Source organism: Lucilia cuprina, chromosome 3 (genome assembly GCF_022045245.1).
Source record: "Lucilia cuprina isolate Lc7/37 chromosome 3, ASM2204524v1, whole genome shotgun sequence".
Taxonomy (NCBI): domain Eukaryota; kingdom Metazoa; phylum Arthropoda; class Insecta; order Diptera; family Calliphoridae; genus Lucilia; species Lucilia cuprina.
This window is the reverse complement of record NC_060951.1, coordinates 23,662,721-23,676,514: the sequence shown is the minus strand read 5'-3', so window position 1 is coordinate 23,676,514 and position 13,794 is coordinate 23,662,721. Positions and strand designations below refer to the sequence as shown.

Genomic DNA, 13,794 nt, shown 5'->3' with positions numbered 1-13,794 from the left:
TTATAGATTCTCATTTACTCTGGGCTCTATATGCTTAATTTCATGTTTCTAGTTTAAATTTTATGGAAAACTCAAAAAGTGCCAGTCGAAGGACGAAAAAGTACCAAAAAGTCCCCTTTTATAGATTCTCATTTACTCCGGGCTCTTCATGATAAATTTCACGTTTCCAGGTTCCATATTATACAAAAAACCAAAAAGCACCTTTTGAAGAATGAAAAAGTACCATAAAGTCCCCTTTTATAGATTCTCATTTACTCCAGACTCTACATGATTAATTTCATGTTTCTAGGTTAAATTTTATAGAAAACTCAAAAAAGTCCCCTTTTATAGATTCTCATTTACTCCGGGCTCTACATGCTTAATTTCATGCTTATAGGTTTAATTTTAAAGAAAACTCAAAAAAATGCCTGTGTAGAACGAAAAAGTACCGAAAAGTCCCTTTATTATTAATTTCATGTTTCGATTTCAATATCAAAGAAAAATCAAAAAGTATCAGATGAAAAATGAAAAAGTACCAAAAAATATCACTTGGTACCGGGGTTCCAAACAACACCTCATTAGAATATTTAGTGTTTCTAAATCTAAAAATTTAATCTTAATTAGATCATTGTGTTTGAATAAAATCAAATTTCCCGTTTTTACCCCTTTTGATACTTTCTTCTACCCATTAACGAAATAAAAATTCTATTCCAAAATGTTCCAACATTGTAGTGGGAGTCATAGCTATATATGAAGTCATCTTCTGATAATTCTTATAAATTTTTGGAATAATATTTATTTAGCCTAAATCTTACTATATATAAAGCCATCTTCTGATCATTCTTATAAATTTTCCATTTTTATACCCACCATTAAAAAATTTTTGTTATATATATTTAGTCATTCCGTTTATAACTCATGGAAATACTAGTCGTAGACTTATAAAAGTATATGTATGTATGTATGTATTCTGGGTCCTTATTAAACGATTTAAACATGTCCGTCCATTCGTCTGTCTGTTAAAAGAACGATATAGTCCGAAAGATCAAATCTACACAGAGGGAAAAAACGTTTTTAAATTATACACGTCTGGTACCACATTGACATCAATGTGTTTATAATTTTTCAAAAACATACGTTATCAAAATACATACATAACATACGCTTGAAAACACTATGTTGCCAGACAGGGCAACGTTTTTAAACACATCCGTTTTCTAAATGGTAACAAACATGGTACGCTCACTCTTGTCTTTACTACCGGTTTTCACTCTCTGCGTATTGCAATTTTTAGTAAGTATTCTATAATGTATGGCGGACATTGGATTGTAATTTATTAGAAATAGCAGCAACAAAAGTCGACATAAGCAAGTCCTATTGCAACGTTAATCTACATTGACCCTGCCTTTAATAAAACGTCTCCTTCAGAAAATAAGTTTAACGCTTATAACCAGGGCAAGAATTTTCATTCACTAACTAATTAAAAACATGCGCTTATAATATGCACCATTAAATAGGAAAATATGCACTAAAAATGTAAAAAATATTCACCAAAAAATATTTCTTTATAAATAGATATTCAGATCTTAAGTTTTTGACAACAAATATACAGGTTTTTAAGGACAGCTTTGTGTACTATAATACCACTTTAACGGAATCACAACCTCGAGAATGACATATATGAAGACTGAGAAACAACTTTAAATAGTATATATTTAATAAAAAGCTTGATAGCAATTCTAATAAAATTTTGCGAATAAATGAATTTTTGTATAAATTATATTTCTTCCGAATGTTATCGTTTGGCAATGTTTTTAAGTGAATTATGGACGTGGGAGGGATGTAAAAACAAAATTTCATCAAGTTATCTTTTTATATGGACACACAGATGTACAGATCGAAATTTGTTGATTTTTACTAAAAAAATTCTATAAAAATGTTGAAAATATGCAAAATATATGTAATTTAAACAAAAATATGCTATTTATGCATTTATAACAAAATATGCAACAACAAATCGATGCCAAATTCTTTGATTCGAAAAGAAAACTAGTTAAAAGTTATTTTGAGTTACTGACTACAAACATGCATTTGCATAAAAATTCTTGTCCTGATTATAACTATCTAAAAATACCAGTATAACAATGAAATTGAACGTGTGTAAGCTTTTTGGGAACATATATCACCCTACTCAATAAGGATAGAACCGTATTTGCACACACCTCTCATATAAGATCCACTTCAAAAAATGTTTTCGAAATAACCAAATTTCAAAGGAACTTTATCCTAATTGACCTTACTCCTATAAATGACCACTTCATAAAGTTACTTCGAAGCTAGGTTAAAAGTACTAGTATATTAATGAAACTCGATATGAACATGTTATATAAGAAATTAAATCTATTTACTTAATTTTATAATATTTAAATATTTTTTTTAATATTTACTACAACTCTAACAAAATATAGAAATCTACAGAGAGTATTATAATATAATAGTATTTATATAATTATTTTTAACCATAAACTCTTTTCAATAAAGTAAAATACGAGTAGGTGGCATTCAACAAAGATTGTAATAATTCCAAATTCATGGGATACACTTTGCCCACCAGAATCTACAATTAAGAATTTTTAAGCAAAAAAGTAAACAGATTCAATAGACCACAACAACTTACAGCACAGGGTTTTTGAGCTCTTAAAATCATAAGTTTAAGAATTTTTTGAGTGCCCACATCAAAATCAAACCAATTGCATTCATAAGCTGCAATGGCCACCAATAAACTTTGATCGTACAGTTCATTGGCAAAATAATATAAAACAACACTTTGCGAAAATATCATAAACATATAGATACTGATTATGACCATTTGAGCTACAGTTTCAGCCTGGATGTTGTTTGTAAAAATATTTAACATTAAATTTAATTCATTTAGTGACTACTTACTATAACTAAGGAGAACAACATAGCACACAACATGGCTCCAAATGCCAGAAATTCAATCATATAAGTATGAGTGGTTAACTTATTCATGGTCTCGACAAATCTGAAAAAAAAACATATAAAATACGATTAAATTTTTAAAAAGAATGACTTTCATTGGTTTAACTTAATTAATTCCAATTGATATTTCAGACACCAAACGATTACTTCTCGAGCCTTTTCATTACTGACATTTCTTAAATTGGTTAGTTTATGTTGCAAAACTTTACACATCAAAATACCAAAAAGTATAAAAGCCACTATAAGATTTGTAAATGGAATATACATACAACAGCCCATGGGAGCTAAGATGATTTGAGTTATAAAGAACAATTCATAGAATGGCCGTTGATATTTGTCAATGCCGGGTATATAAATGCCGTAAGGTAAAGCTAGAAAAGAAGAGGTTGCTCTACCAATATACATATGTAAACTTAAAACAATAAATTTCTCACCTTTAGTGGTAGCAAATATCGGATATATTAGAAAGCCCATAACCGAACAGGCACCCATAATTAAATTAATTTTCGCCACTAATATTGAAGTTTTTGTTGTCTCATGGGTTTTTTTGCTTATAAATTTTTCCTCGGATTTCTTAAAATATATACATATATTAATTAACATTTATTAAGTTGTTAAACAGACACACACACACATTCTCCTTACCCTTAAGTCAATATATAAAACACGCATATTTTCCATAAATTTCTCAAATCCAAAACGATTTATACACAATACCACACCTCTCAGAGTTGAATTAAAAAATAATACCGCTATGTAAGCATTGCGGATTATTGCATCAACCGGTTCGGTGCTAAAGTAAATCTCCATAAATTGTGTTGTGGTCAGTAGAGAGTACGGTATTAAGCTGGCATATCTGCGCCAATTGTGCTCCAAAAGAAATCCCCAAAATTTCATTATACGCAAACTAGAGATGAACATAGGCACTTCTTCAATCGATTTCATATCCATGTTGTTTAATGTTGCTTTTCTCCCTGAGTCAATGGTCGTTATTCAAAAGGGAAATGACTAGAAATTTAAGCAATAGCATTAGGGTTTTTATACTTGTATCAACATTGAAAATCTTTATGACAAAGAGTTTTCCTGAAAAACCGCAAGGACATGTGAAAGGGATACAAACTGTATTAACGCATTTGTGTGTGTTTATATGTACATATGTGTATTTCCTGTTTGTTGGGGTTACAAAACTTACTCAACCTTTTTTTACGGTTAATAATTACACACGAGTTTTGTATGCTCAATTTACGCACATCCTTTGTGGTTTTGGCCTTTTTCCTGTTACATTTTTTTTTTGCACAGTAAACGGCAGAGTAATTTCTAACAAGCTTTAATAAATTTTTACAAAAATACATATTATGTTGTAGAGTCAAAATGTTCTTAAATTTACTTATGTATAATTTCTCAATTTAGTTAAATTTTACAAAAAAAATGTTGTTTTATTCCAGCAGTTTGGCTGGAAGGTCTTGAATAAACCACTTAATATACTTTACTTAGGATAGCCCTTAGCCACCTGACTACTCGAATGAAATAAAAAGTAAACCAATGTATGGTAATGTTCAAACGGGTTCTTAGTGATCAATGACATTACTAACCCTTTAACTAGTTACTTTACGAGATATCGACGTCTCCTAGGAGAGAATCAAGGGTCCCAAAGTAACTAGTCTAATCGTAAGGTAATCTAGTAGGGTTATATAAACGGTTTATTCATAACTAGTGTAGGAAGTAATAAGATCGGTCACTCCTAAGTATAATATTTTATAATTTGAGAATTTCAAAACAAAAAGTACAAACTGCACAAACTTTTCCTGACAAAAATGTAAATATACAAATGAATTAATAAATAAGTGAGTACCTCACCTTTTCAACCACTGGGTGAGTAAAAAGTAAACAACTCATCACTGCCTCTTTGTGTATCTTACACATAGGTTGCAATTTTTGTACATGGATATACCGGTCCACGTACAAGCACTTTGCTCAAGTACTTGAGCTATCTAATATCTGACCGTTGCTGCCCCGTTGCTTAACTTCCGAAATGTAAAACATCACTTCCGTTTACATCCTCGCCGATGAGATGGCCTCTGTTGATTTGGCAACAGCACCTAGCGACGTAACCGGTAGACCGAAGTACGAATCCATCAAATAAGCCGAGACTTTATTCCTAGTCACAGGGACACACTGTGGTAATTCTGATATGAACAGAGTTTACTCTGAACATTTTTGGACAAGGAAGGGAAATATAATGGTATCTTTTATATATGATACCTTTCATCCAACATAAGACAACCCAGCACACATCTCATTTATCCGACACATTCATAAGTGAAGAACATACCAAAAACATGCGTGAAGCCCGCCGTACCCCACATTCATCCCGTAACATATACAATTAATACCAACTCATTTCCAACGCTTAGTCCCACAGTCACTCCTATGTGGGCTATCTGTTGTTTCGGCAACGGCACCGAACTTATCCCGAAATATTGACTTCACCGTACATCTGTCTTTGAACCGCATCTCACTCTTCCTCCGAATTTGGGTTTTAACCACAGTCACTATGTGGATCCCGAAGGAACCTCAACCAACTGACCAGTTAGGACATAGTCCTGCAAGCAACTGGCCACACGTGGTTCAGATTTTGTGGTTATCTGGTTAGACCTGTTTTCAATCTATGCAAGGACTAAGCCTGGCAGTAGACTATAAACACCAATTTATAGTCCCAATTTATAGTGTTAGTAACACCTCTGTTCCCCAGGATTGCAATAACATCAAGGTGGAGATTTCACCAAGGTAACATCAAATTATATTTCTAAAGAGCATGAAGAAGACAGTTATTGCAGTAAAACTAGATTGCCTTGCAAGGAAATTGAAAATTAAGCCTTTTTTTTGTATCCTTATAACAATACATTAGGCTAAATTTATTTGAATTTTTCTATGAATTACTACCAACACAAACTAATAATTTTTCGGTTAAAACTGGAAATTCGCCAAAACGCAGTAAAATACTTGGGATTGAATTCAACTTTTGTTTGTAATTTGTACATAAGTACTCATGAATTCGAAATATTATACAATTTACAATCAGTGCCGTAACGTTGTATGTTGTAAGTTTTCACTATTCTTTTGTTTTTGTGACAAAAAAATGTTGTCTGTGAAATATTAATGACATATGATGATACAACAATACGATACCGATAGTGAATTCGATATACAGTTGTAGATGTTTGTAAGTGCTTGTCATGTTGTTTGTGGGCACCTTATTGAGGATCTATTTGTGTATATATTTGTATAAAGTGCTTGACTATATACCCCCGGAAGAAGGTCAATGACATGGTCAAGAGATGTTTATGGGCAATGATCCATTCTTGCAATCCAAAAACTATTTCCCTGTAAACATTATTGGAGTATATCATTCGTTTAGAAGTCCTACGTAATGTAGGCATGGAACAAATTTATTTTCTTCATAAAAACATTGTCCATGACCTGTGGCCCTCACCTAGGACATCACAATGTTAAATGAAGTATGTTTTTCAATATATTTAGACTAGTATTGGACCAGTCCTAGTCCTTTGAGGAGGACTCTTTACACGAGTGTGAAGGTTAGGTTATGTTATGCAGACTGTACACTACAACGAGTATAGCTTTACTTGGGTCCAATTTGGTCCCTTTAATTTCTGAAATGAAAATAAGATGCGTAAGGGGAAAAAAGCTATAGAGACATACCATCATTGTATTAAGAAAATTAGAAGATAGAGTTGATATGTAAAACATAGTGTGTATTTAATTACACACCCATTTCGACAATCTTAAAAATGCAAGAATACGTTCAGGTTGAAAAGTTAATAGATCAGATAGATCAGAAAAGTATGCCGACCCTATTGCCTGATAACGAATCGATTCTTCCTTATTTTGACAACTCCTACAGAAATCATTGTATGGAAGACCAATGCGTCTTGCATGGTTTCCAAAGTTGGAATGGCCAGTAAGAACTGACAAATGTTATGAATTTGTTCCTTAATGGCAGCTAGGGGGACGCCGCAGAATTAGTCTATATCCAGTATGGCCACCCTCGTGCCAACTTTTGCCAGTAATATCCCCGTGTCCTTTGACCCAAACTAGGGTAAGTCTTGAATGTCTCGCCATCTCGTTGACAGACGCCTGGCCTTCTTAGACAAGTTTTAATGCAGAGTATACACCTATCAGGGATTTGAAAGCGACTTGGCTGTCAGTATAGATTCTGATATCCCTATTGAATATCCGATAGTACCTAAGCCATTTAGATGCCCTTTTAATCGCAGAAATTTCTGCTTGTAGGATAGTGCATTCATCACTGAGTCGGAAGGAGAAAGATTCTCGACATTAATGATCATCTAAAATCTTTTCAAGAGCCATCAGAAAGAGTATTTTTAATATTGTCTGCTTTCGTTCCGAAAAGTACTTTTACATTTTATAAGCTCTGTGGAAATTGTAATGTACAAAATATGTACATATTTATATTGTAAATCATATATATAAATAGGTAATATTAGACTTTTAAACGCCCACTGTTGTTAATAATTATTTCTAATGATTGTTTATATTTTATTACAAATATTTAAATCATAGAAAATTGCAAACATTAACTGCGTTTTCCCACATAAATAATTAATTTAATTGATGTGTTTGTTGTGTATGACAACACTACGGAGCTTAAATTTGTACTCAAAAACATCAAACGGGGTTAACATTGGATTAAATTTTCAGATTAACTAATCTGGTTATTAATTGGCATGTAATTACCAACTCAAAACTCGCTCTTTTGGGGTCTAGGTGAAATCGTGGATCGATTTCAAAACTAAGCAAGTAATATTTCTATATTCGGCTGTGCCGAATCTTATATACCCTTCACCAAGTATGTATGTTTTAAAAAACAGTTTTTATTTATTTTGTATCTCTGAACACATGTCACACATAACATACACACAAACAAATATAAACTGTAGCAAAAAGAAATATTAACCGTTGTACTGTAATACCACCGTCAAACTGTATTACCACCCTCAAACAAATATCAGCTGTATTACCAACATATTACTGCTTTATCTCCTAGTTCGTGAGAACAGAACAGCATGCAAACATGCAAAAATATAATACACAGCTGAATAAAACCAAATACATTTCCACACGCACATGTACATCTTTATCCAATTCACTGTGTTTTTGTTGCTTTTTTTAACAAAGCATTAAAAAAATGTGGCTTTTTTGATGAAATTTTCAGAGGTTGTCTCGGATTTTTGCTCATATCTCCGTTATTTATAGACCGATTTTGCTGATTTTTAATAGCGATCTTCTCGAAAGTATGTCTAACTGAATTATTAAAGATTCGGATCTCGCCGATATCTGGGGACCTCTAAAAACTGATTTCAACAGACGGACAGACAGACGGACATGGCTTAATAGACACCGCTATTTATAAGGATCCAGAATATATATACTTTATAGGGTCGAAAATTATATGATAGAAATTACAAACGGAATGACAAACTTATATATACCCTTCTCACGAAGGTGAAGGGTATAAAAAGAACTACTTTAATTAATTAAAAGCGTGAATCTATATTTCTAAATCATATTTATCTACAGTTAAAAAAGGTGCATGTAATTTATCTTTAAAATATATGTTCAAAAATATATTTTTTCCCAATCTCCATTGTTTTATCCATAAACTCTTTTCAATAATGTAAAATAAGAATATGTGGCATTAAGCAAAGATTGTAACATTTCCAAATTCATGGGATAAACTTTGCCTACTAATATCTGAAAATAATATGAAATAACTTTATATAAAAATTTTAAAATACATATATTTTATACTTACAGAACAAGGTTTTTGAGATCTTAAGATCAATAAATTCAAATATTTTTGAGTGGACACATCAAACTCAAACCAATTACAATCGTAAGCAGCATTAGCCACCAATAAACTTTGATCGTAAAGTTCGTTGGCAAAATAATACATGATTACGCTCTGCGAAAGTATCATAAATATGTAAATGCTAATAATAATCATTTGGGCCAAAGTTTCGACCTAAATATATAATAAAAAAATATTCATAAGAAAGTTAAAGAGTTTTCGAAAAAAAACAAAATCTTACAATAATTAATAAAAACAACATGGCACATAACATGGCTCCATAGGCTAAAAATTCCACCAAAAAAGTATGAGTAGTCAAATTATTAATAGTATCTACGTATCTAAAAAATATAACATGTTTTTTTAAAATTTAAAATAAAATGCCCTGTATCCCTTACCTTATCAATTCCAATTGATATTTTATACACCATACAATGACTTCTCGGGCATGTTCATTACTTACGTCTTTCAAATTTCTCAATTTATGTTGCAATACTTTACACATCAAAATGGCAAAAAGTATAAATGCCACTACTAGATTGGTAAATGGAATATACATACAACAGCCCATGGGCGTAATGATTACTTGACATATAAAGAAAATTTGATAGAAGGGACTTTCGTACTTTTCAATACCGGGAACATACATGCCAAAGGGTAAAACTGAGAGAAAACATTTAAATTGAATTTCGAAATAGTAAAATAAACATCTCGAAATAGATCTAAAATTACACTCACCCCTTGATGTGGCAAATATCGGATAAGTTATAAACCCAATACAAGAGCAAGTGCCCATAAATAAATTTATTTTCGATATAAATCTCGAGGCTAAAGTTGTTTCATGAAGCATTTTGCGTGTGGACTTATCTTCAGATTCCTTAAAAAATCGATCAATTTATAAACAACCCAAATTTTTATTTTTGAAATTTTTCGTATGTATACTTTAACATCAAAATTACCATCAATTCAATATACAACAAACGTATATTTTCCATAAATTTCTCATACTCAAAACGATTAAGGCACAATAGAACGGCTCTCAAAATCGTATTGAAAAATAAAACCGCTATATAAGCATTACGGACCACGGCATCAATGGGTTCGGTACTGAAATAAATATCCAAAAATTGTGTAGTATTGATCATAATGTACGGTATTAAGCAGGAATATCTGCGCCAGTTGTGTTGCAATAGAAATGACCAAAATTTCATTATACGCAAACTGGTATTGAAAAGAGGCACATCTTCAATGGTTCTTAAAGACATGTTACCGAATTTTTCAATTCTCTTTTCTGGAAAAAAATATGCTTAGACTTTAATAGCTAAAGTAAACTGAATACAAAGCATTGCACAAGTTCAGGTTTTTAAAGCAGATTTTTGTCATATATTTGCTTTTGATGAACAGAATGACTTGTAGTTATTCCCAAGTTTTTATTGTGCTATATCTTTACAACAAAGTTTGTAAACAATTTGTGCATTTTGAAAATGTTGGGCCTACATTTTCAACTATATGTACGTACTTGTTGGTAAAAAGTTTTGCCTAATCATAGTCGGTGGTAAGTTGTTTAATATTATTTAGTATGGGAATAGCGAGAAACTCCTGGTAGGAATTTTTACAGCTGGAGTACCATTCAAACTCAAATTTTACTAAAAATTTTCAATTTTCCATAAGAAGATATAGATCGATTTAGATTATCTCATTTAAACCAAACTCAAAACCTGATTTTCATGTCACATCATGGTGTATTGCAATCTCGGGGTAACGAGGTACTACCAGTATCTGCCGGGACTATAAACTGTTGTTATCAATTCAATCTTTGGCTTTACCTTGGATGAATTGAAAAGGGGTCTAACCAGAGCACCACATAATCTAGTACTACAGGTGGCCTGTTGTCCACAGGACTTTGCTGGTCAGTTGTTTGAGGTTCCTTCAGGATCCACGTAGTGGCTGTGATTTCAACCCAAATCGCGGAAAGAGGGTGCTTGTTTAAGAGACTGATAAACGGTGAATTATAATTTATTCTATCGTTCGTAATTGCTACGAGCGGTATAAGCTACAGAGCATGACTGTGGATTAATAAAATGTTGTTGGTTGGTTGGTTGGTTTACGTGGTAGTTCACTACACGCGAACTGTCAAGTAGAGTCAAAGAGACCCCGTTTTGACCGGACCACTCCACTCGTCAGATGTTGAAATAACTTTTAGCAGTGTTTAATGCAGCAGCAGGGGCTATTTTGCCAAAGGAATTGTGCTAATTAACGCTTGATATGAACGATTATTGTTAATTTCAAAGCAGCCCAAATGCAGTCAAAATACACCCTACACCACACTAATGGGAATGGCATTTTGTTTATGTCTTAAAGTTTGTAACACCCGCGTCGATGTAATGATGTAATCCGTCCATAAATTAGCCTATTGAACTTTTTTGTAAGCGGTACATGTTATACAAGAATAGGGTATTTATAAAATTCGACTCAACAAATTTTATATATACGAAATTTCGACTATATATTGTTATAATGAGTAGTACATTCACTAATTAAGCAAACATCAATCTCTTGAATATAACTTCTACATTAAAAAATACTAAATAACTTATTGCTACTTACTCGCGATGTGGTAGGGTATGATGTATTCGGATACATTTTGTAATTTCATATTTTTGTTATTTTATGTAAACAAAAATAAAAATGCTCATACAATTGTATTAAATTCACACAGAACCTGTACATGTGAGAGAGTAATATTTCTTATTCCCAGTCTCAGTTCTATTTATTTTTCTATGATTCTAAATTGAAATATTCAACAATGAAAAATTTGAATTTTACTTTCAAATGTTGCTAACATAATACTTTAAGATATTATGTTAATAACATAATTGTTTTACCATTAACAAAAAAATATTCAATTTAGAACACTTAAATACATAGAGTATTTAAATGAACAATAAACACAATTTAAAACTTACCAAACATAATCCAACGATGACAACAGACCTGTAGTTTGTTGAATTTGGGTTTAAATTATAATTTTGAATTTTTAAATTCTCATATTTTTATAGATTTTAGATTTTAAGAGTATTTATGTATGTATGTTAGTGTTTATGTGTGTAGGGTGTATAAAATATTAGTGTATAAGTGTTATTACAATTTTAAGTTAATTTAAGTTATGATTAAGTTTAATTTTAGATAAAATTAAGTTAATCAAATTGAAATTAAATTAAAATTAAGTTAAGATTAAGTTACATTATTATCTAAAATAAGATAAAATTTAAGAAAATTAAAGTTTTAAGTTAATATAGATGCAAGTAAAGGAGAAAAGTTTTAGTAATTTAACAAAAAGTTAGTTTTAAGATAAATTAATTAGATTTTAAGTTAAATTAGATAAAATTTAAGATAATTTTTTAGATAAAAAGATAAATTTTTGTTGTTTTAAGATAAAATTAGTTTTAGTTTATCGTTTATATTAAACCAAATTAGTTTTAGAGGCTTTTTAAGATAAAATTAGTTTAGTTTTAGCGTTTAAGTAAGTTTAAGTAGGTTTTAGTGATTAAATTAAATTAGATTAGATTTTTAAGCTTAAGTAGGTTTTAAGTTAGATAATTAGTTGTAGGTTATTTTAAGATTAATTATTTATGAATTTAGCAAGATGCTGAGGATTTACAAAACTTCTTCAATTATCTTCAATTGATGGCAAAATTAAAATGTTTCTGATAAATCTTGAGATTTATTATCTCGATTTGCTTATCTTTGTTTATTCATCTTGATGTTTATTGACCAAAATGGGGTCCGTTATTTTGAAAAAAATTCTTCTCTTTCTTTTAAATCTTTTTTTTCGATGCCGCTTATTTCCAAATAAGTTCAATTATAATAATTAGCAATAAATTTCGTTTCCGTTTTATATGTATGTATGTTTAATCTGAAAATTTTATTTTCAAATAAAAAATGAAGTACAAATTTTTTAACACATACAAAAGTTTGTATAAAATTGTTATTGTAAAATTCTCAAGTATTTGAAACCCAATAAACAATTTGAAAACCCATAGCCCTCACAATATAATTTGAATTAATTGACATTGAATATTTAACAAATGAATTTAGGTATTCCAAATGGTTTTAAAAGTTGGTTCTTGTTTCTGTAATCTCGCCAACACTTTTATTAATACGCACTAAACACTTTAGTTGTTTGTCATTGCTGGTGGCTGCGACTGTCTACGGAGGGAGCACACGAACTTTTTTCAATTAAATTTTCGTTTAAAACATAATTTTTTTGTTTATTAATTTCTTTATTTCGTTGAAAGCTTTTTTCCTTTTAATTTCGAAATCAGGTACATGATTTTTGTTTGTTATCTTTTCCTTACAATTTACCTTATTTTCTTCCTCGTACAAAATTTTTTATTTCTCGCCAATGACTGGCGACAATTTTTTTACAAATTATTTTTTTAAAATTTAAATATATGATTTTGGTTTTGGTTATTGTATTTTCTACTGATTTGAAATTATTTTTATAATTTTTTTTAAAAGCTATAGAAATTTTATTACAAAATAGGAAAAATTAAATTGTATATGGTACCACTAATTTAACGAAAACTTCAAAATCCTTAAGCATGTCAGAAAGAGAATTTAATAAAAATATAAGAGATTGACACTACCTTCTATTTTTATACCCTTCACTTTCGTGAGAAGGGTATATATAAGTTTGTCATTCCGTTTGTAATTTCTATAATATAATTTTCCGACCCTATAAAGTATATATATTCTTGATCCTTATAGATAGCTGAGTCGATTAAGCCATGTCCGTCTGTCTGTCTGTCTGTTGAAATCAGTTTTTAGAGGACCCCAGATATCGGCGATGTCTGAATCTTCAATAATTCTATTAGACATGCTTTCGAGAAGATCGCTATTTAAAATCAGCAAAATCGGTT

The 13,794-nt window shown here is 30.7% G+C and overlaps 2 protein-coding genes across 2 annotated transcripts; both read right to left on the bottom strand.

Moving 5' to 3' along the window:
- Window positions 1-2,375: 2,375 nt before the first annotated feature.
- LOC111678600 (odorant receptor 30a-like) lies at window positions 2,376-3,933 on the bottom strand. The gene is made up of 6 exons (XM_023439998.2): window positions 3,628-3,933; window positions 3,417-3,555; window positions 3,089-3,353; window positions 2,926-3,025; window positions 2,657-2,866; window positions 2,376-2,596 (listed from the first exon to the last, which is right to left on the bottom strand). The coding sequence occupies exons 1-6, from the start codon at window positions 3,931-3,933 to the stop codon at window positions 2,495-2,497; spliced, it is 1,122 nt and encodes a 373-aa protein (XP_023295766.2). The 3' UTR covers window positions 2,376-2,494.
- Window positions 3,934-8,627: 4,694 nt separating this feature from the next.
- Window positions 8,628-10,137, bottom strand: LOC111678601 (odorant receptor 30a-like). The gene is made up of 6 exons (XM_023439999.2): window positions 9,832-10,137; window positions 9,611-9,749; window positions 9,271-9,535; window positions 9,114-9,213; window positions 8,837-9,046; window positions 8,628-8,775 (listed from the first exon to the last, which is right to left on the bottom strand). Exons 1-6 carry the CDS (start codon window positions 10,135-10,137, stop codon window positions 8,674-8,676), a joined length of 1,122 nt encoding a protein of 373 aa, XP_023295767.2. The 3' UTR covers window positions 8,628-8,673.
- Window positions 10,138-13,794: the final 3,657 nt, after the last annotated feature.

Bases quoted from the DNA above. Each gene is read 5' to 3' on its own strand.
- LOC111678600 (XM_023439998.2), bottom strand. From the start codon at position 3,933: ATGGATATGAAATCGATTGAAGAAGTGCCTATGTTCATCTCTAGTTTG. The intron at 3,556-3,627 runs GTAAGGAGAATG...ATATATTTTAAG, and splicing joins TTTTATATATTGACTTAAGG to AAATCCGAGGAAAAATTTAT. The intron at 2,597-2,656 runs GTAAGTTGTTGT...TCTTAATTGTAG, and splicing joins GAGCTCAAAAACCCTGTGCT to ATTCTGGTGGGCAAAGTGTA.
- LOC111678601 (XM_023439999.2), bottom strand. From the start codon at position 10,137: ATGTCTTTAAGAACCATTGAAGATGTGCCTCTTTTCAATACCAGTTTG. The intron at 9,536-9,610 runs GTGAGTGTAATT...GTTTTCTCTCAG, and splicing joins GATATTTGCCACATCAAGGG to TTTTACCCTTTGGCATGTAT. The intron at 9,214-9,270 runs GTAAGGGATACA...TATATTTTTTAG, and splicing joins TATCAATTGGAATTGATAAG to ATACGTAGATACTATTAATA.